The 23342-nt window shown below is 32.0% G+C and overlaps 3 protein-coding genes across 3 annotated transcripts; all 3 read left to right on the top strand.

Annotated features, from left to right (window-relative positions):
• The first annotated feature begins 11098 nt into the window (after positions 1–11098).
• Positions 11099–15274, top strand: LOC104645674 (ADP-ribosylation factor-like protein). The gene is made up of 6 exons (NM_001346439.1): positions 11099–11283; positions 13627–13708; positions 13832–13864; positions 13973–14094; positions 14494–14655; positions 14975–15274. Exons 1-6 carry the CDS (start codon positions 11246–11248, stop codon positions 15090–15092), a joined length of 555 nt encoding a protein of 184 aa, NP_001333368.1. The 5' UTR covers positions 11099–11245; the 3' UTR covers positions 15093–15274.
• A 475-nt stretch (positions 15275–15749) lies between these two features.
• LOC112940952 (pentatricopeptide repeat-containing protein At5g67570, chloroplastic) lies at positions 15750–21588 on the top strand. The gene is made up of 9 exons (XM_069294606.1): positions 15750–16549; positions 16813–17004; positions 17176–17257; positions 17344–17532; positions 17673–17786; positions 18514–18607; positions 18716–18873; positions 19675–20112; positions 20455–21588. Exons 1-9 carry the CDS (start codon positions 15987–15989, stop codon positions 21238–21240), a joined length of 2616 nt encoding a protein of 871 aa, XP_069150707.1. The 5' UTR covers positions 15750–15986; the 3' UTR covers positions 21241–21588.
• A 369-nt stretch (positions 21589–21957) lies between these two features.
• On the top strand, positions 21958–22931 carry LOC101263560 (uncharacterized). The gene has a single exon (XM_004231882.5). The coding sequence runs from the start codon at positions 22113–22115 to the stop codon at positions 22611–22613; it is 501 nt and encodes a 166-aa protein (XP_004231930.1). The 5' UTR covers positions 21958–22112; the 3' UTR covers positions 22614–22931.
• The last annotated feature ends 411 nt before the right edge of the window (positions 22932–23342 follow it).

The following is a 23342-nucleotide window of genomic DNA, read 5'->3' as shown; positions in this document are numbered from 1 at the left end:
AGTGTCAATTAGTAGGATGTTTTGACACTCAATCGGTGCAAAGTCAAAAGTTCGTCCATTTTTCAACTTTCAACATGGAAGGGGTAAAATTAGGTTTTAAGCCTCAAAAGCTAGCTCAAAGGGAGGAGGATTGTCCAAGCCTTATAAGGAGTCCATCCATCTCATTAATCACGATATAGGACTTTTGTCATTCTTTAACGCTCCACCTCACGCCCAGTGCTTAGCATCTGGTGCGTGAACAATTTTAATTTTGGGAACCCCAACATCCGGTGAGACGGGCCCTGCTCTGATACCATGTAAAATTAGGTCTTAGCCTAACTCACACCCCAAAAGCTAGCTGGAGGAGAATTGTCCAAGCCTTACAAGGAGTTCACCCATCTTATTAATAATTCATTCTTTGTCATTCTTTAACAGAAGGCTTACCATAGGAGGACTTTACAGTTGGGAGGTAATTATATTTTATTACATATATTGCGAAAATATAGGCTTTTATTGAGAAGGAAAATAAATTAGGGTTGGGATATTTGAGGTAAGTTGTCAAACTTATAGAGGAGGAAGACATGTTATCATTAGGCTATTATTGAAGATCGTAATTAATTATCAATGTTTTTAAATAATTTACTTAGCTTTTTTCAATAGTACAAAAATAATTATAATCAATACACATTTGACATTATCTAACATGTATATATACAATAATAGATAATATCAATAAAGAGATTTGGACATACATATACTTCCAACATTATCTTTTTGTTGCGTAACTAATTAGTTGTATAAATATATTGTAAGAAGTACAAATTAAATATGTGACGTATTGTTTAAATTCATCAATTGTTTCTGGGTTTCGTGTTTATATGAAACAGTAGGGTTGTGGTTGCTAATTGATAGCCTTCGTTGATTGAATGTGTGACTTTGACAGATTTCTAGACAATGCATACAGCTTTCAAATACCACTTACGCGGAGTATTAAATTTTGATAAACTATAGTAACAAATATGGAAAATAAAATTTTAAAACCGCATCTTAACTAAATTAATGTCGTATTAATTCTCAAATTTATTTTTTTTGTAATTTTGTTCATATTTTTAGCTTACGTGGTATCAGAATATCTCCCTCGCGTCTCAGTTGCATGGAGTCAGAGAATATGTCACGTAAGATAAAATATGTACAAAATTATAAAAAAAATAAATTTAAAAAATAATACTTTAATTTAACTAAAATTTATATCTGAAATTTCGATTATAGTCCAAGTACTCGCGCATTTTTTCTCGACAAAAATGAGTCTATTACAAAGATAGATTTACTTATCTTTCGCAAAAGTGTCCTAAGGCCCCATCCACCCCTATATTATTTTTTGGATTTGAAGGTAACGGAAAAAACAGTCATCATCCACGTGTCCAACTACTTACTTGACGCTTTGAAAGCTAAATGTGGAGACATTACAAAGATACTATCGGTGATTCTCATTGAATAAAATTACTAACGAACTTTTCTTGTTGAGCAATAAAAAAAATTCGATCGTTAATTCTTTATTTTCTAATAATAAGAGAATATCCATCGAGCAGAACACTTTTCGCTATGTATGTCTAATTAACTTAATTTATTATATTAATATGGATTATGATGCATTGATGAGAGTGTTTTATTTTTAATCAGATATTTCAAATTTAATGTTGATATGGAAATAATTTATATTAAAATCGTCACCAGTAAAAAAGCCCTGCAATGCAACAAAAAAAAACCTCAACTTATCATTTTGATTATGTGAAAACATAAATTAATTAACTATTTAAAAGTAATTGAAATCTATATGTTGATTTAATTGACAAGAGAACAATAAGCATTGGAATTTTACTAAGTCAAAAATGATCATTAGCAGTAATTAATTTTTAATTATTGTTAAATATATATTTTTAATGGTAAGTAGTATTTTTTAATATATTTTTCTAAAAGTCTTAAGTAATATTAATTCTAATAATACTTAACTAATGTCAATAAAAATTTTAGTATTCTTTTTTAATGTGCATACGTAAAACAAGTATAATTTCTATAGATGTTTCCTAATAAAGATGGAAAAAAATTATTTTCTCAAATAGCTACAGCATGCTTTATAATATTTGCCGGTTCTCTCGGATAAGAAAGAGAGGACTAGAGGAGGGATGGTAATTTGAATTTTATGTTTATCTATGACATATTAGTTTAGTAGAATTTTAGTTTCAAATTTGATTCATAAATTTATATATTGCAAAATATGTCATACTTTAAAAGTTTGAAAAAAAACACTTATGTTCGACATGAAAAAATCTTTCATATCATATGGAATAATTATACTAAAAGATAATTAATTATTACTATTGATGATATATTTTTGGGAAAAATAAGCAAATATTTTATAAAGGCAAAATAATTATAAATATATATTTATTTTTTTACATTCATATCCCACTAAATAATATATTATACATCTCATTTAGTAAATTTTGCTTAATTGATACTAAATTAGTATCATATATAGTGTATTGGTATCATTAATGATGATAATTTCATGATTTGATACTAAATTAGTATAGATACACTGTATTGATATCATAAAGGCTGATTTTTGTTATTGTATATTATTGTTTCACTTAGTAATTTCATGATCTTCGTTATTATATTATTGTTTTTTGTTTCATTAATATTTTCTTAGTATTTTATAAAACAAATTCTTTCTAAAACAATTATCTTATATAACTCATATGATATCCTTTTATAATCGTTTAATATAAAAGTACTTTGTACCATAATTTTTTAAATAATATAAATTGCTAGCAAATATTATACATTATATTATACATAATAATGGATAATACAAATAAAAGTGAAATCATTAATGAAATACAATTTAATAAACATTACATAATTGAAAAAAATTATTTTAAATACTATATTAATATTATAAAAATATTACAAAAAATAACTAATCATACAAAATTTTTAATTAAAACATACAATTTATATAATGTTTAATTAAAAGGTTGTATAATGAAATAATATTATAATATTCAAAAAGTTATATGGTGTGTTGAATAGTGTTACACAAAATTTGGTGTAACACTATTCACACACCAAATTTGATGTGAAAATAGGTGTGGCTTGCGGATCAAGACATCAATTTTTACACCAGATATATGATTTAGTGTAAAATTTGGTGTTGGATTGGAGATGATCTTATAGTATCATTGAGTAATAATAATTTCTAAACAAAAAACCTTAATGATATCAATATAGTATATATATACTGATTTAGTATCAATTAAGCAAAATTATTAACCTTAATTATGCTAATACTCCCTCCGTCCGGATATGTTTGTCATGTTGCGTTTATCGAAAGTCAATTTGACTAATTTTCAAATGTAAATTAGATCACATTAATTCGATATTTTAAACAAAAAAATTAGATATTCTAAAACTATACGAAAAGTATTACAAATTACAATTTTTTGCATATTAATATGATGAAAAATGTATTTTAAAATGTTACTCAAAATTTTTATACTTTGATTCTAAAAATAGAAACCATGACAAACAAACATATGATACCGATTTAGTATCACCTAAGTGAAAATTATCACCCTTAATGAATGAGGATATGAACTGTAATTATTTATGAATAAGTGAATATTTTAGAAATTACTTTGGATTTGAGTATCATTGTAATTATTTTAGATTTTATGGCGCATTTATGTAGTTTTCCCTATATTTTTTGACTGATATCGTAATAATTATTTATGTGTATTTGATAACGTGTTAATATTAATTTATAAAAGAAATATGATTAATTTATAAGAAATATTTTATTTTATTTTATCATAATTTCTAAAATCTTATATCAATTTTAAAAGTTCAAAAATCCCCTCTCCAATCATCAATCTTCCCTCGCTAATACATCTCTATCACCCTCTCGAATACATGATTCCCCTCTTTGATACATTTCTCCTCTCTCAATTACAGTCCTCACTTAATTATGTATTCAGATGTCTCTTGTTGTATCCGAAAGTTCAATAATATATCCGGATATCTTATTCTATCTGATTCATTTTTTTCCTCTTGAATACATCTCTTACCTATGTAACCGAAAGTATAGTAACGTATCCTAATATCATAAATTTTAAGAAATTTTTATAATTTAAAAAAAAATAGAGAAATAATGTAATTAGTTCTCAACGATATGAGATTACGTAAGTTATACTAATTTATAAGATATTTTAGGATATTTAAATATCTTATTTATGAACACAATTCACTCATTTGCTAAGATAGATCCGTCTCCTTTTCGATTTTCTTTTCTCCATTTTTTCAAAATTTTTACTTTGACTAATGACACATGTCATAAATTAAATTAAATGACCAAGATTAAATTATCAAAAATAAATTTCTATCTATAATCTAAATGATAAATACATTATATATTAAGTTTTAAAAATTATTGCAATCCCATATTCTTAACAAAACATCGTATAGTTTTGTCCATGTATAGAGAGAGGAGAGGTAAAAAAAATGTAGTTGAAAGATTAAGTTTAAACAAAAAGTTGTTAAAGAACGGAAAATAAGAAAGGAAGAAGCAAAATTCAATTTTTTTTCTCTATCTTTATATCGAGTATAAAAATAAAAGTTCTTTTTTTAATTTTTATGAGAAAGGATAACTTTTATAAAAAAAAATAATACATATATTCTAAAGAAAAAAATCAACTTCAAACTAAATCCTACCTAAATAATTGATTAAGTTGTTGTTAAAGAACCAAAAAATAAGAAAGAAAGAAGCAAAATTTAATTTCTTTCTCTTTATACCAAATATACGAAGAAAAGTTCTCTTTTTAATTTTTTTATGAGAAAGGACAAACTTTTTAAAAAATCTAAAATACATATATTCAAAAGAAAAAAATTAACCTCAAAATCAATTTCTACCTAAATAGTTGATTTCAAATTCACCTCAAGTTCCTACTTAATCAAACCTTATCCCTTTGCCAAAAAAAAATCATAAGATTATCAAAAAAAGAGATGAGTTAATTGCATTTATATAGAACATTGCAATATATTTGTATAAGTTAATTAGTTAACAAATTGCTGCTATTGCAGCGATTTTATTTTTTCAAGCCGATAAAATCGCTACTTCATTAGTGATTTTACCTTTTTGATTAAAAAGAAATTTCATATATCGTTTTAAAATTTTTTGTTAACATTTTTCACCTTTTAAGCTCCGAACTCATATTTGTATCTACTTAAATAAAGACAATTTAACTGTCAATCACCATGTTAAAAGTCTTTTACATAATAATTACTTTAGAGATACATTTATAAAGCATTGCTATATAAGATAAATCAGAATATAAGATAAATCAGAATGCCAAGTGAGGTAAAAAAGCATATGATCAAAATTAATTTTCTATGTTATACGGTAAAATTGAACATCATATAACTATGTGCGCGCCATATTAATTAGCATCCCATGATCAAGTCACCTTAGGAGCTATCAATGTGTTACATCATTACATGAATATCACAATGAAACTTGTTAATAATGGTCTGAAGATTTCTGTTACTTTTTTTTTAATGCAATTTGATTACTTGTTTGACAAAAATTTCTTGAAAATTTAGAAGTACTCCTTTGGTCCATATTTACATGTCATATTAAAATTTGATACACTAATTTACTATATTATCTTATTAATATTTAATATTAAGTTCTAAAAAATGAAAAATTAGTAATCAATGTTAAGAATAAAATACAAAAAAATAATACTCCTTCCTTTTATTTTTTTGTTATTTTTTGATTAAGACATCATAAATATAAGTATTTTACCAAACTATTCTAATTGAATAATACTTAATATTAGGCCTTGACAAATGATTTAGAACATAAATATTTAATGGTCAAAATAAAATATATAAAAAAGTTGTATTTCTCAATATCAAAAATAACAAATATAAAAAAATACTTTCGAAATAAATAATAAATAAAAATAACCAGAGTGTTATAAACAATTTATATTTTAGTGAATGTCTAATTATGTGGAGTCCTAGTAGGATATGATTAGGAATCCTACTTGGGGACCAAGTAAGGTTTTCCCTATAAATAAAGGTTTTCCTTCATTATAAAAAAGATTTGTAAAAGATCTATGAATCCTAAATACACTTCAAGAGAAATAAGAAGTCTTTTCTCTTCTCCCTACTTTTTTCTTCTTCTACATTTATATAATTTCATAACACGTTATCAGCACGAGTTTCTAACCAACAGACATATCGATTGAGCTATATATTACCGAACTCATCTTTTTGCCAAAGTTGTGAAATTGGCTGGTTGATTTGTACGAGGAGAGAGACGCGTGTTTATATATAAATTGAGTAATCAATTTTGGATCTATTAATTGAATTGTTTAGTATTACAACGTTATAGAGAAAGCAATATGCCAGGTTAGCATGTTTCTTTATTCTATTTACTTGATTCTTTTTACAAGAGCTAATGAAATTTATAATGTTCTACATAATGCCACTGGAATTAGCAAAGAAAAAAAAAGTTAATAATATATGATTTGTTCAAATATATTGGTGAACTACAATTTTGAAAATTTTAGAAATTTTATATTAGAATATGTTTCTTACTATGGATACATGATAAAAGTTTTCATCACAACTTTCCTCGTGTTGAAAGATGTTGTATAATATTATTAAATGTTCTAAAGTGAGTCTTAATTGAGAATATAATCCAATTGCATAAAAATAAAGAAGATAAGATGTTGGATTCAAGTCCCTCATTGGTTTATGGCATAAGACGTTGAGTTTGAATCTCAATGCACCATATTGATGATATTATGATGACTAAGGGAAATAATGAGTTTTTGATAAAATTAGTTATGAAATATATCTCGTTAAAGCAGATCCATATCACAAAGTGAATGTAGCAGTGCATAAATGTCTAAAAGAAGACAATTGATTAAATGATGCACATGAATATGAAATTAGGTACTAAGTTATCAAAATTTGATGTACTTAGATGATTGTGTTCCATTCATGAAGAATGAGAGTCTTTGATAAATGATAAAAATACAGATCCATTTTTTAGAGTGAATGAGGTGATAAGCCATCATGCTAGACGTGAATTTTCTTGTACTGCTTGTTAACAAGGCAAGTTAATTGTGAGACCATCATAAATGAAAGTTGAGATTGAATATTCTGCGTTCTAGGAACGTATACAAATATTTGTGGACCTAGTCATCCACCTAGTGGATTGTTTAGATATTTAATGGTCCTAATAAATGTTTCTTCTATATGGTCTCATGTGTGCCTATTATTATCTCGCAACTTGATGTTTGCAAAAATGTTGGCACAAATAATATGTTACATGCACAATTTTCTTCAGTTAGTTCATTCAATGATGGAATCACGACTCACCTAAAGGGTAAAGTAATTGAGAAGAAATAAATCTAAAAATTACTCTTAGAGTAATAAAATTGAAATTTACTCATAAAATAGTAAATCAAAAATTTACTAAAGCAAAAGGCACATGGCGTAGTAAACTTGGAGTTTACGAGTACTACTAATTTTATTAGTTGACATGAATAATTTGGTCATCCCAAAGATGTGCATACTGAATAATGGACATACATTGAAAAACTAGTAGATTCTTCCAGAATTTTTTACGCTGCTCGTACTCGTGATAAAGTTGATTGGATCAACTAAAGTTGGGACTAAATCACTAAATTCTGAAAAGTATAAAAGGTGAATATAGGTCCGTTTACCTATCATGTGATATGATAAAAAGATGCATCAATAAGATAATCACATGTGCGTTTGTTGTCAACCAGTAGTTTGACATTTACAAAATTGTTTGTGCAAAAATAATTGAGTTAAGAGCATAATTTCAGAATATGTAATCAAGACGATTTATCTTGGTAATATTGACAAATACTCAAGATGATGTGACACTAAATGTCTTACATAGTGAATCATTGCTTATGAAAATAAAGTTTCATGTGTTGATCTGAAATATGATATTACATACAAACATAATTGTATGAATCAAACCAATAAGTTATGATCAATTTTTCTGTTAATTGGTTTATGGTCAGGGACCAAATAGTTTTCATCTGATAATTTTGATGTGCAATATATGATTAATGAATATACTATGATGCACAAATATAGATTCTCCAAAAGATTGAGATATATGTTAGGTTGTCTAACATAAGGGGGAGATTAGAAGCAAAACAAAAATTGTAAATACTCCAATCGAATGTCCTTAAATTTAAAGTCTATGACATACATGAAGCATGATAGATAAATCAATTCTAAATAAAATAATCCTTGAAAAAGGGGGAGGATCAAAAACTCAAAATGATCATAATAAAGAGACAATGTGCTCTTGGAGAGCCTACGACATAACACTTTATGAAACCTCATGAGAGGGGTAGCTACCTAAAAATAATGAAATGATGAGATCTCAATAAGTTTTGTCGTATTGTGAATCGATACAAAATGATATATCGTTGACGATATTTTTGATACAATAGCGCGTAATATTGTAAAAGATTATGAGAATATGAATTCTACATCTATTAAAGCATACTTGTATAGAAATAATTATCAAGTGAAAAGTGGAATGATGCATCTTGGTAAGCGTAAAACTTATTTGACTTGCACTCTAGTCACTAGAATATATCATACATTTAATATTGAATGTTAACACTTGACAAAATTAATATGAAAAGTCATGAAGGATTCAAAATCTAAAGTATGTGCAAGTTTTTGGAGAACTTTTTTATAATCTTTATAAGGATTAAATCGATTCAAAATGCATGAAGCATATAGAAATATTGTTATGCAAGTTGATAACTAGAATTGAAACTCTTGAAGAGTTTTCAAAAGGCAATAGATTATTTGCTTAAAGAAGTTAAAGTAAGAAACTTGCAGAAATCTTTGATCTTGAAAGAAAGATTTATAAAAGTAGATTAAAGAAAACATATTTCGTCAAGGTTTTTCTACTCATGAGCTCCCAAAAATGGTGATATCAACATGCAAGAGGTACGTTCAAGTAACATTATTGTTGATTTATTCACCAAGTCTCTATCAACTACAACTTTCAAGCAGATGGTGCACAAGCTTGGAAAACGAAGATTCCAGTCTCTGAATTGATGTTGTCGTTAGGGGGAGTTAATACGCGATGTACTCTTTTTTCCTCATAGTGAGAAATGTCCCACTGGGTTTTCCTTGTAAGGTTTTTAATGAGGCATCCATAATGCGTATTATTAGATATGTGTACTCTTTTTCTTTCACTAGATTTTTTTCCCACTGGGTTTTATCTAGTAAGGTTTCAACGAGGCACATAATCTATCGACATTCAAGGGGGGAGTGTTATAAACAATTTATATTATAGTGAATGTCTAATTATGTGGAGTTCTAGTAGGATATGGTTAGGAATCCTACTTGGGGACCAAGTAAGGTTTTCCCTATAAATAAAGAGTTTTCCTTCATTGTAAAAAAGATTTGTAAAAGATTTATGAATCCTAAATATACTTCAAGAGAAATAAGAAGTCTTTTCTCTTCTCCCTACTTTCTTCTTCTTCTAAATTTATATAGTTTCATAACACAGAGTAATATCTTTGACATGGTAAAAGTGAATTTTCTTTGTTATTAGCGAAAAATACAAAAAAAACTCCCCCCTAAATTTGGTGGCAAAATTTACTTTGGTACTTAAATTACACGGACGTTTGAATACCTCCTTATCATCTTCGAAGTGATTTTTTTTCACCTTAAGACTGTAACATCACTCTCACCCGCCACATTATAGTCACGTAAGCGCCACATCATAACCATGTAGGTACCACGTCATTAATTTTTAATTTTTTCTTACTTATTCACTATTTTCTATTAACACTTTTTAATATTAATTATATCAATTAATTAATTTATAAATGCATACCCCCACCCCTCTATTTCTTCTTCCTTGTTGTTCACCATTTCAACCTTCAATATTTACTTTTCTTCTACATTATTTAACATTTTTTTAAATAACTAGAATGAAATTATTCACCATAATATTCACATTATCTTCTTCGAATCCACCCCACGCATTTACCCTCTTGCAAAATGATATTTTTTTAAGCCAAGTTTTTCTAGACAACTCAAATAAGAAATAAAGATTACATACTAAAGTTGATTAAAAAAATATAAATTCTAATAGAAATATCTGAATAGATCTAGAAATCAAAATGGCCCACTCAAAATTAAGAAAGTTTACATTTATGAAATCGACACCAATAATGTAGAGCGAAATCAACATCAATAAAATCACCTTGGTATTAAATTTGACGGATTAGTAAAGGACCAGTAAAATGCAAATAATATTTTTTTTGAAGTGGAAGAAAAATGAAATACGAGGTATTTCAATGGAGAAAAAGTTGTATTGAGGAACACAACAAACTGAAAAGAAAAAAATAAAAAAAATAAAAAAGGGCCCACTAATATTGAAAAGAAAAAAATAAAAAAAAATAAAAAAGGCCCACTAATATCTCTAAATAAAATAAATTATATATTTTTAGAGAATTAATATATCAAGAAAAATATTTAAAATATTAATTATATGTTTTACCAATAAAAAAGGCCATATATAAAACTTTAAAAAGATTCAGCTTTAGATTTTTTTTTTTTTATGTATTTTCCCTTTTTATTATAATAGTGAATAAATCAAAATGAACTAAACAAATTGGCCATTTTGACCCTAGAGTTTAGGCTAAACATGCGTCCACGAATACAAGATACCGTGGGTCCCGTCCGCCGTCCAATAATCATCCATCTAGCACTGCCCCTCCGCCAACAAATTTGAACCCTCACTGAGCGTGTACATCACGCACATCCTTCTCGCGCGTAGCACCTTATTCCCTTATTGGCTACTTCAAGAGATCAGTATGATTGGTCCACGTACTCATATGACAGCGTGATATAGCTGCTCACACTAATGGCTGTTTAGTAATTAATGTAGTTTCTAGGGCTAAAAATGAGAAAAGAATGATGTCGTAGCGCAATAATTTATTCCCATATCTCGTATGATTTAGTTTTCACCATTTTGTACGCATATAGGATACACAAATAAAGGGGGAAGGGGAAAAATACCGAGAGGGTATTTAATTGTGTTGTGTTTGAGAGGGATCTTTCTTCTTTATACTGATATTCAGATCTTTCTCTTTTACGATTCTTCGCATCAGCCATGGGTATCTGGGAAGCTTTTCTCAATTGGCTTCGAAGGTATATATATTTTTTTGTTACCATGAACTTTGCAAACTATAATTCGTGAAGGGCTAGGATGAAAGACGAAAAACATTATCAAGTTAAATAGGATCCATATAACCTATATGAATTAAATTGAGATTGATGCTTAGTTGATGAATTTTTCTATTATGCATACTCTTTGTCATAACGTGCCAATTATTGAGTATTTTGTGTGCTGTCGATTGGTTAATTACATATGGGGATGTTGATATGCAGTTGTTGGCTTATGGATAGGTTAATTTGTCATGTGGCGTACGATCTATCTTCATTTTTTTCCTATTTGGATGGTCTGTTGAACGGTTGGTTAATGACTCTGTTGTCTGTGTCTTCCTATTTGTTTTGTTTGAGATTTCTGGAATTTCGAATAAAAAGATGGGAGTTTTGCATCTTCTTTCTTAGTCAAACGAGTCTTTGATTTGTTGGGACAGTACTGTGTGTCTGCATTTTATCATGAAACTTGGGTAGTAGTGGTCATCGTAGTCCCACATATCTTACAAATTTCTATCACTCACACTTTCATATGCTGGAAAAGAAATTGGAATGTGAAATCAATGGCAGCAAACATTCAGTCTGGTTATCAGATGTGGGCATAACAAGGTTTTGGGTTTTTAGGCTACCAGATGTTGAACTGTCTACAAAAGGACTTCTTTTTTCCAACTCTATCCAGCGTGTCTCTTATCTTGTCCCATTTGGTCACTTCTGAAAGAGTTATGACTTATGGGGCGGAAGTTTCTGGTCATTCAACCTCTATTCTACTTCACTACTACACCTCCCAACAACACGACAACGCACATTAAAAGATTGTTCTTTTAGGTAGTGGTAGTTTGAAATGACAAAAATCTGTTTTATTTGAGCATTTTAGGATAAACCTCTCAACCGACACTAGTAGTTCTCATCCACACTCAGAGGTGTAGCCAGGGTTAGGAGTCGGAACTGGTAGTGCTCATCCACATTCAGAGGCGGAGTTGGTGTTCTAAATTTTAGGATAAAAATATTGCAAAACATGCTTTCTTTCTTCTTCTTCTTTTTTGAAAAGAAACTTTTGTTGATAGTGAGGTTTGAACCCACAACTCTAGCGTGGAAGGCATTTCCATAGACCATTCCTTACCACTGAGCCGTCAATTAGCTTTGTTAGGGGTTTAAAAGTTATATATATCTATCTCTCTCTCTCTCTCTCTCTCTATATATATATATATATATATATATCTTTAATTTTCTAATATAAATACATGATCTACGGAAAAATTACTTGATTTGTCTGTACCCCCAAACCCCCACTTAGGCCCCTGTCCACACGCGCTAGAAGGATTTGACTAGAAAGTCGTCTTGCTGATGCGATAGTCCTTGGGTATGACCACATTCGTTTCGACAATAGGATAGGGAAAGAAAATCTATAGACGAGACCAACTGGGACCGAACCTTTCTATCTTCTTCTTTCACTTTTTGTTCCCGCCTGCCGAGGACCTGTGTTTCAATTCATGTTGTACTGATTGTAAATCTTTTCCTACCTGTGTTTCAATTCGTGTTGTACTGATTGTAAATCTTTTGCTAGCTATAAGAAGTGATTTCATGTCTTTCCTTCTAAGGATCCTGTGCCAGCTGAATCGTGTTTCTTTCCCTAATATGGTCGCTCATTTTTTTTCTCTTTGTTCATGAGAAGGTCTTGATAACTTATTCCTTTTGTCATGGTATCCTTTTGGTTTATTTACTTTCCAGATTTGGCTGGACATTTTCCACCTAAATCCTTGTAGCTTTTGACTTTTCTAAGTTTCTTGCAAAAAAGTGAATTGTGTTCCATCGGAGTCATTGTTGTAGACAGACTCTTTGCCTGTTCAATGATTGACCACCTCGTATCAGAAAAATCAACTCTATATATGTGGTTGGAACACCTTTTAATATTTTTGAATGGACTAGACACTGACTGATGAAAGTGAAACCATTGATGCTTCCCCTTGACCTTTCATCATATACAAAACTTTTTCCTGAGGTTCAACTGGGTGATTCCAGAAATGACGACCAAAAATAACTTATATTTGACAGATTTTACAATGTCACCATCCATTATTCAGTCTTGTGTCATCCCACCATGCTTGAGCACTTTAGATCTTGTAGTTACTTTTAGTGTAAGGTCTTTCAATTATGGTGTTGCGTCTCATTATTACTTCAGAGTTTGGAACTTGACAGTTGAAACTTATTGTCATCTTCTTTCTGAGGTAGACTTAAAAGTATAAAGCATGTCAGAATTCCAATATTTTAAATGCATATGTCTCCTTTGGCTCTTATTAAATGATTCCTCATGTCAAAACTTGCTTGTTCCAGCCTCTTCTTTAAGCAGGAAATGGAGCTTTCATTGATAGGATTGCAAAATGCAGGAAAAACATCTCTTGTAAATGTTATTGCAGTAAGTAAATTCCTTGTTAACCTTCTAGTGCCAGCTCATCATTATTGTTTCACTTGCTTTGCTTCCATATAACTGATGGAATCTGACACCTTAATGGGTTTGTTTCTCTCTTCTTATTCTTAGACTGGTGGATACAGTGAAGACATGATACCAACTGTAAGTTTTCATCCTAAAGGATCTCATACCGGTTTTTACTTTTTGGCCAACTCTGCTAAATACTTTTAAGTGATCTTATATAATTTTATGGAAATTTTTGGTATTCAGGTGGGATTTAACATGCGCAAAGTGACGAAAGGAAATGTCACTATAAAATTGTGGGACCTTGGAGGTCAACCCAGATTCCGCAGTATGTGGGAGCGTTACTGTCGTGCTGTTTCTGCTATAGTGTATGCATCTCCTCTCCAGCTTATATTACTGTATTTGCTTTTACAGATAGATGTGAGATGAATCCATTTATACACTCATTTAGAAGATAACACATGATACTCTTATTACGAATTGAGATGAATCTTCTCCATGGTTTATTAATGAACAGTTTTATTGAATCTCATGGTTTGCCTGTCCTATTTGGTGCTTGACAGATTTATATTTTTATGCCTTCGATAGGTGGAATTCTTGATCTTGATCATTTATGTGTATTTAAAGGAATGATGCTAAATATGTTGCTCCCTTAAGAGTTTTAACAAATTTTAAGGACCTCAACTGTAATTTGATATACATGAATTCTTATTTTATAGCCTCGAGCTAATTTGGTTTCTGGAATGTTTAAATGTCCTTCCCCGCAGTTATGTTGTTGATGCTGCTGATCCTGATAACCTCAGCATATCAAGTAGTGAACTCCATGACCTGTTGAGCAAGCCATCTCTGAGTGGTATTCCACTGCTGGTGCTGGGAAACAAAATTGACAAGCCTGATTCCCTTTCCAAACAGGCTTTGACTGAGCAGATGTAAGTGCGGAGTATTAAGCTAGCGATTGGTGGCCTTTTGGCCTTAGTTTACTGTATGGTTGTGGTTAGTGGAAGGGAGGTAAAAGTTTTATCTTTCACTTTAGGTCCAATTCCATAAAACTGGAAAGGAAGGAAAAGAAATTTACTTCTTTCACATGGTATAAAAAGCTTTTGGAAGGAATGCAAATACCTCTGCATGTCCTTCTCATATCTTAGCGGCAGAGAAGATTGGATCATCCCTCCTGCTATCCCTCCTATTTTTATAGCATTAAATATATCTAGGTGCTCTTATCTTAAAGAACATTATGTTGTTTTGCAGGGGATTGAAATCAATAACTGATAGAGAAGTGTGCTGCTATATGATCTCGTGCAAGAATTCCACCAATATTGACTCAGTCATTGATTGGCTTGTTAAGCACTCGAAATCAAAGAGCTAAAGATGACTTTAACTTTTTCTTTTTTTTTGTAGTGGTGCTGATCTGTATGATAAATTTGCTGAGGCTATTGGTTTTTTCTGCTGGTTTCTCCAGAGTTCTCTTGTACTGTAAATTAAGTTATTTTGTCTATTGAGTGAGTTGTTACATGTTTTTTTTCTTGCCATTTTTCGTCTCAACTCTCTCTAATTGTGTTTGCAATTCCTCTTATACTTTTTACTTGTCTGCTGCACGAGTTTGTGTGAAAGGAACGGATCTTTTTAAGTTTTATATTTATTAGAATTTAGTCTGAGCTATCATAATTATTTCTGTTATTTCATATATGGAAGCCCCAATTAATAATGCCAATTTTGTGTGTTCTTTGATTGAACACCAAATGATTGTCAATTCCTCTTTAACGTTGCAGTGATGGATTTTTGTTGCATAATTGTTGCGTGGTTATTAAAAACAAACGACTTTTTTTAATTTGAAGTTAGAAAAAGAAAAAAATATTTGTGAATATTTTATCTAATAAAAATATATGATCTGTCAATTACTTATTTTTTCCAACTATTTATGCTGTCAAGTTCATATTACTTCTCAAATCAACATTTTAGACATCTAATACTCGAAAATTGTTTCAAAACAATTTATAGGCAATCTATTCCAGAAAAACAAAATGTTGTTTTATTATAATTTAAAATAATTTAATTTTAAGATTCTCATTTTATTTTATTAAATAGTTTGATAGTCCCGCAAATGAAGTGGAAATAGTAGTGTAGTAATGTTTAACATTTTAAAAAAGAAAATGTTAGCTCAAATAAAATCATTCGTGGTAGTCTTATCAGCAAAGAGCGGGGAGGACCAACCTGTAATTGCTTCTGCAAATTTCACTTCACTTCTCATTCCTCCATATCCATGGAAGCCTCCACCGGACCTCCATGTATTCCCTCTCCCTCACCGGCAATAGACATCGGAAAGTTAAAGCAAAACCTCCTGCAAAAAGGTGTCGACCCAACTCCGAAAATTATCCACACTCTCCGCATAAAAGAACTTCAAAAATTCAACAGACGCCTCGCAAAAAAAGCCGCTAAAGAACCCCCACCACTCACAGATACCCAAAAACAAGCCCTCGCCGAAGAATCATATTTCCAAGCCGTTAAATCAGAGTACAAAAGCTTCAAGAAAGAGGTGAAGGCCAAAAATGATGAAAGAATGGTGGGAAGGCCTTGGGAGAAGATTGAGAAACTCAAATTGCAAGAGCTTTCCAGTGAGAGTAAAGTGTATTCTGGTGATAAATTGAATTCTGAGCATCTGTGGGAGCTCAGTAATATAATTGAGAGTGAAAGAGATAAGTTTTCATGGCTTTTGGATAATGATGTTGAAATCAAGCAAGGATGGTTCGACAATGAAAGGGCTAACTGGGATTACAGACAACGTCGTAGAGGCGAAGCTGAGACTATTCGGTTTATCATTGATAGGTATGTAACCCCAACTAATTTGGAATTGAGGCCATGTTATTGTTGTAGTATCAATAGTTGTGCAAGTATACCTGACTTGTGTCCAGCTAGTCTGAAATTGAGGCTCCTGGTATTGATAAATGTGGCAGTATATCCGACTCTAGCAATTTGGTTTTAAGTTGTAATTGTTGATGTTGTAGTACTATTGATTAAGTGTGTGAATTCTGCATGTTCACTGTAGGTTGAAGAATTGAAGCTGATAATTTTCTGCATTCTTGTTGTAGATTGAGTGGGACGGGACTTGGTGTGAAGGATTATAAGTTTTCTAAGTTGATGAAACACTCTGGATTGCAGTATACTGAGGAGCAAATGCTGAGGTTAGTGCAAGGGCTTGGTGAAAAGGGACAGTGGAGACACGCTTTGTCTGTTGTACATTGGGTTTACACCTCTAAGGAACATAGACGCAGCAAAAGCAGGTACGTACGTTTAAATGTTTTATCAGCAATTAACCAAATGTTATTTCGTTTATGTAAGTAACTATGATGCTTTTGTTTCAGAGCTACAGTTTCGTCAGTATTTAATCTATCATATATTTATTGCTTCCGATTTCTTGAAAAAAGAGAAACTATAGTCTTTGCTTTATTTAGGTTCGTGTACACAAAACTGTTGGCTGTTCTGGGGAAAGCAAGAAGGCCCCATGAGGCTCTTCAAGTGTTCAATTTGATGAGAGTATTTCCTAACTCTTCTCTGTCGGTTCTTCTTGAATATACTCATGTGATGTGGTTGGAGAGAGCCTAACACTTTGTGATGTTTAGGGGGATGCCCATATTTACCCTGATATTGCAGCCTACCATAGCGTGGCAGTTACACTTGGCCAAGCTGGTTTGCTCAAAGAGTTAATCAACATCATTGACTGCATGAAGCAAAAACCCGAAAAGTTAAAGTATATGAGGAGGAAGAATTGGGACCCTGTTCTTCAACCGGATCTTGTGGTATATAATGCTGTAAGTAATTGTTGTCCTTCCTGTTGTATTTTTTCTTTTCTGATGAAAAGTAGTGTTTTTACTTCTGGGTTCCAATTTCTTTTTTATGTTTGATAAGCTGCATATTTGTGACTTCATTGGTCTACCTAAATGGCTTCCAGGTTTTAAATGCTTGTGTACAATCCCGCCAGTGGAAGGGAGTGTTCTGGGTTTTTGAGCAGTTGAGAAGGAATGGTCTTAAGCCAAATGGGCCAAGCTATGGACTCGCAATGGAGGTAGTTCATACCTTTTTTCCTTATTCACTTAATAAGAGTTGACTTTTTACTACTCGAAGTCGATCTCTAAGGAAGTGCTTTGAGTTACAGAATGTCCCCTGACTCCATTTTTTTTTTTAAACTGTAAACAGCCTATGAAATCAAAATAATTACTTTCTAATATCTGGAGGCATAAGATACTTTTGATACCTGTAAGGAGCAATCACTATAAGTAACTGTTTTGCCTTCTGCTTAGAACTTGAACAGGTGTCATCCATCTTATGTTTTACTAAAAAAAAATTGTGCTCCTTTTTTTTTGTGTTCCTTCTAATTCATGGTTCAGATAGAATGATTCTAGGAAATCGCGAACAGCATTGTGAATTGCACCTTGATTACTGTTACGTGAACAAGTTAGAGAACACTTTCAGATGATCTGTCTTGTTAGTATTTGAAAAGGAAATGCTCATTTACCAACTTCCATTCCTTGTTTTGAAAAAAAAAAGACTGAGAAAAGGAAATGGTCATATATGAAGCAAGAAAATAAATAAATAAATAACAAACACTGTATCATTGCGTGACTTGCTGACACAGTAGATTTTAGACTAGCATCACCAAACAACCAGTCAGTGAGGATTTTTAGTAGTTACTTATTGGAGTGTGGTATTAACCATATCATGATTGTTATTTATTTCCAAGTAGTTATAGTAGCATTGCAAGTGTTACAAGCGTGTTGCAATTTTATTGAAAGGTAATGTTGCAATCTGGAAAATATGATCTTGTCCATGAGTTCTTTGGAAAGATGAAGAAAAGTGGGGAAGCCCTAAAAGCTCTTAGTTATAAAAGTAAGATGGTTTCTTTTCTCTTCCCCAACCTCCAATGAAAAGAAAAAGAAGAAAAAAGAGCACTCAATTTTTTTTAACTTACCGACTTATTGTGGCGCCTTCGTTTAGTTCTTGTAAAATCTTTCTGGGAAGAGGGGAGAGTCAATGAAGCCATTCAAGCGGTGAGGGAAATGGAACAAAGAGGAGTTGTTGGAAGTGCTTCAGTGTATTATGAGCTGGCTTGCTGTCTTTGCTACCATGGAATGTGGAAAGAAGCATTCTTGGAGGTGAGGGTACCTTTCTCTTTATCTGTTTTCTTTATGATGGTTTTTGTAATCCCGACTTCCTTGAGCTAGTGAAGCTGAACTTATATAGATAATTATTTGGACTTCCTTAAAAGTCAGTTCATATGTTGCTTGCATAAAAAAGTTCTGTTTTCATTTCTATTGCTTAGTGTACGCTAGTGGATTAGATGTATAAAAAAAATTAGGCGCATTTTTTACTTTTTGGAGGACCAAAGGTTTGCATGTAGTAGATCACTTTTTTCAGGCTGTTATAAAGACTGTCATTTAAAATACCACAAATTTATTGGGGTTTAGACGATACTTATTTTGGCAGATGTTGGATTCTAATTGAAATGCAATAATTTCATTCTAAAAATTTCATGCATTCTTAGCCTTGATTTTTTGGTAGTTCTTCAAGCCCGTTGATTGAGGAATGTTAGCTATTTGTGGCTCTTGCCTTTGTAGCCAAGACTGTTGTCATGATAAGCTTTAAAAAGAAAATGTTGGTTATAGTACTTGTAGAGTAATTCATTGTGTACCACGCATTGGTTCCTTCTGTTTTATTTTCTTAAACTTCAATCTTTAGTCATTACATGCCTCAAAATTTTGTTGCCTTCAACTATGCATCTTCGGCTGTGTTATTTATGCTCTCTCTCACTCTCATTGATAAGGTGGCATAACATACAATGTATCTGCTTATTTTCGAGACTTCTCTCCTCTTTGTGTAAATGTGTCTGCTTGGTTCATCTTCTGCTGATGTTTTGATGCACAAACTCAATGCCAGTCATTCCGCTCTTACTGCAGATTGAGAAGCTGAAGATGCTACGTCGTACAAGACCCTTGGCAGTTACCTTTTCTGGCATGATTTTATCATCCATGGACGGTGGACATATTGATGGTTGTATATGTATATATGATTACAGTAAAAAGCACTGCAAACCTGACATAGGAATCATAAATGCCATGTTGAAGGTTTATGGCAAGAATGATATGTTCTATAAAGCTAAGGAATTATTTGAGTGGGCTAAGACAGAGAGTCATGGTCGTCAACTTAGCAAGGATGATTTTAGTTCTTCCCTTAGTCCAGATGCATACACATACACCTCGATGCTTGAGTCCTCTGCTTGCTCTCTCCAGTGGGAATACTTTGAGTATGTATACAAGGAGATGGCTTTAGCTGGGCATCTGCTTGATCAAAGCAGACATGCCTACCTCTTGGTGGAAGCATCAAAAGCTGGGAAGGTAAAATTTGAAAAACTGGCTTCTTTATCAGGACCTGCATCTTATGAGTTATGATATCTTTTTGACATGCGAATAGTAGACTACACCCTTGTTCCCTATAGAAAGAAAACTTAATCATGATGTTTAGCTGGTCAAAATGTGTAGGACTATAGGTTGATTCAACTCATTTCAATTATTTACTTGCAATTGAGCTATGACAGAAAAAAAATGAGTGAAAGAAAGATTGTGTTCCAGCTGAGTGTCTGTTTTGGACTTATAAAAATCAGTTGTTGGGACTAGATTAAATCCTGTTTGTTTGTATTCAACATTTCCTTTTATAAGCTGCTTTCATTGTTGATGCAGGTGCATTTGCTAGAGCATGCCTTTGATGCAATTCTGGAAGTTGGTCATATACCTCATCCATCATTCTTCTTTGAGATTCTGTGTCAAGCTACATGTCAACATGATCATGAAAGAGCCCTTGCTCTAATTAAATCAATGGTTCATGTTCCATTTCAAGTCAGTAAACAAGAGTGGATTGACCTATTCAACAGCAACAATGGAAGAATTAGCCATTCTAGTTTGAGAGAATTATTGGATGTGATATGCAGCCACAGTTTGGGATCAGACGCGACCATTGTAAACTTGTGCAGGGCATTGAGATCTGTTTGTGGATCTTGCACGTCAAGTATGCTTATAATAGATGAACCTGCTAAATTAACAGATGCCAGTGCTATGACAGCTGACAAGGATGGAAGTCTATATAGATGCAGTGTTCCAGCAAATACAGATGAATTACCCCTTCAGCATGTTCAAGTTGATGAAGATGACTGTAGTGATGAAGCCTACGATGAGAGAGAAAAAGGTGCTGATGGGGAGTTAGTTTCGGATATGTCACACTTAAGTCACAGAGAAGATGAGAGAGCTGGGACAAACACAATGTTTGAGCTTGCTGATGACGAATTAACTTTTGATGACCAACCTGATTACTTGGATGATATCGATCAGTTAGAACTCGGGATGTCTAGTGATGAAGATGACAACTCTAGTGAAACCAAGGTTCCCTCAGCGTATGAAATATTGAAGACGTGGGAGGATATGAGGAAAAAGGATGCTACATTCTTCAACTTTCAATTAGGCCAGATGTGAGTTTCCTTCACAGAAATTGCTCTTTCCTTGTGATGACGAGCCTTCTTGCAGAAATGATGCTGGAGATTAACTATGATAAAGGGATCCTGGAATTTCAACCTTGTAAAAATAGAGAACTATAGCAGTGAGATAGTTGAAGCATATGACATGTGGTGTGATATTATATGATAGATTACTCGACAATTAATTTACTCATTCTTCTCAAATTTAAGACGCTAGGAGAAGGAACTTGGAAAATAATGTTAAAATGGAAGTAGTGCTGTTATTATTTTCTTTTCCACTAGCCAATTCTTTTTGGGTACTATGTATCAATAAAAGTAAAAATAAACAAATTAAGATTCACTATTAGACTTGAATTACGATATAATTTTTTTTTTTATAATTTAGTTGGTTGGTTATTTGGTTGGATTACGATATGAAGGAATTTTCATAATTTAGTCGATTGGTTATGTGGTTGGAGTGGGGAGGTTCAATATTCATGCTGTAAGTTTCTACCCCAATTTTGTTTACAAAGGTAAAAAAGAAGGCATGAATCATATTACAAATACTTTGACTTAGTGTTCTTAAATCAATTTATCTCATTTGGAAAATAGGATAAAATAATTTCAAATTAAATAGGATATATTTAATTTTGAGATATCCACTTGATATGGTGTATCAAACTAAGAATTAGTATGTATTATATATTTAAGAATTAATAGACGTAAAAATGAAAATATTAATACTTCAAAACATTTTAGAGATCTTCAAATAGTAACTCGACACTGTCTGACAACACAAAACGCCACCGTTTTAATTCAGTCCCCCCCTCTCCTTTCACCTTCTTCCCACTTCTCTAAAACCCTAATACAAAGTCTCTGCAATTACTGAAAATGGCATCTCTAGTTTCGAAAATCTCATTGACAAGACTCTTTTCCCGGATCCGTGCCCCATCAATAGCTTACACTCTATGCACAGCTACAGAAACCCGAACGCAGAAGTTGGAGCGGATCGCCGACCAACTTTTGGACCTGAATAAGCTCGAAAAGCATGACTACTCCATCCTCTTCCGGCACAAAATGGGTCTTAACCGATATGGACCTGCTGTTTCAGGTTTGGGCTCTGGATCTTCTTCTTCCGGCCCTGGTGCAGCGGCTGCGGATGCAAAGGTGGAAGAAAAAACCATCTTTGATGTAAAGCTTGACAAGTTTGATGCGGCGGCGAAGATTAAGGTGATTAAGGAAATTAGGTCTTTTACTGATTTGGGTTTAAAGGAAGCTAAGGAGTTGGTAGAAAAAGCGCCAGCAGTGGTGAAAAAGGGTGTAACGAAAGATGAAGCTAATGCCATTATAGAAAAGCTCAAGGCAATAGGTGCTACAGCGGTATTAGAATGAAATTTCCAATTTTGCCTCATGTTCTTATACTTTAAATTGTTATTTTTATGGGGAATAGAAATGGAAATTGTACTCCATTTTGACGAATTTTGGTTGCACATTGTTAGGGACTTCACAACATTGATTTGCTACTCATTTTTATGTGCCCGTTACTGTTTATAGTTCCTGGTTACTGCTACAATAAACTCTTATCTTAGTTCAGTTACTCTGTGCAATAGAGTAGATTGAAATTGTAATAACTTGCTGGGATTGAGCATGTTGATTATTTTGGATTGCAAGATCCATTGTTCTCCCTTTTAACATGGATTTACTTACAAATGGCTTACTAGCAGTGATAATGTGTAAGCATTTGATATTAGTGCATTTAGCATTTCTCTTAATTTGTAGTCTCTATTGGAAAATCTGCACGAAATACCACATGTATTTCATTCCTAACGACACATATACATTCAAGCAATTGTAGTGGCGTAGGGTTTACCTCGTTGATCAGTTGCTTATCTTTGTTTCTTTGTAATCTTACATATTAGTACCTCAATGATGTTGGTTGTGTTGACTGATCTTGGCCTGCTTGATTCATTTCCTCTCTGCTTTTGTATTGGTTCTGTTTTTACTTTTTACCACTGATTAGTTTAGGTAGTTACATGGTGATCATTTATTTTGTATAGCATGCTCCCGTTGGAAACTAATAGTATGTGCATAATTGATGAATACCCAAATTTGAAGTGGACA

Source organism: Solanum lycopersicum, chromosome 2 (genome assembly GCF_036512215.1).
Source record: "Solanum lycopersicum chromosome 2, SLM_r2.1".
Taxonomy (NCBI): Eukaryota; Viridiplantae; Streptophyta; class Magnoliopsida; order Solanales; family Solanaceae; genus Solanum; species Solanum lycopersicum.
This window is presented reverse-complemented; position numbering and strand designations above follow the sequence as displayed.

Coding starts and splice junctions, on each gene's coding strand:
- LOC104645674 (NM_001346439.1), top strand. CDS start 11,246: ATGGGTATCTGGGAAGCTTTTCTCAATTGGCTTCGAAG. Junction 13,865..13,972: donor GTGAAGACATGATACCAACT/GTAAGTTTTCAT, acceptor TTTGGTATTCAG/GTGGGATTTAACATGCGCAA. Junction 14,095..14,493: donor CGTGCTGTTTCTGCTATAGT/GTATGCATCTCC, acceptor CCTTCCCCGCAG/TTATGTTGTTGATGCTGCTG.
- LOC112940952 (XM_069294606.1), top strand. CDS start 15,987: ATGGAAGCCTCCACCGGACCTCCATGTATTCCCTCTCCCTCACCGGCA. Junction 17,258..17,343: donor AAGTGTTCAATTTGATGAGA/GTATTTCCTAAC, acceptor TGTGATGTTTAG/GGGGATGCCCATATTTACCC. Junction 18,874..19,674: donor GGAAAGAAGCATTCTTGGAG/GTGAGGGTACCT, acceptor CTCTTACTGCAG/ATTGAGAAGCTGAAGATGCT.
- LOC101263560 (XM_004231882.5), top strand. CDS start 22,113: ATGGCATCTCTAGTTTCGAAAATCTCATTGACAAGACTCTTTTCCCGG.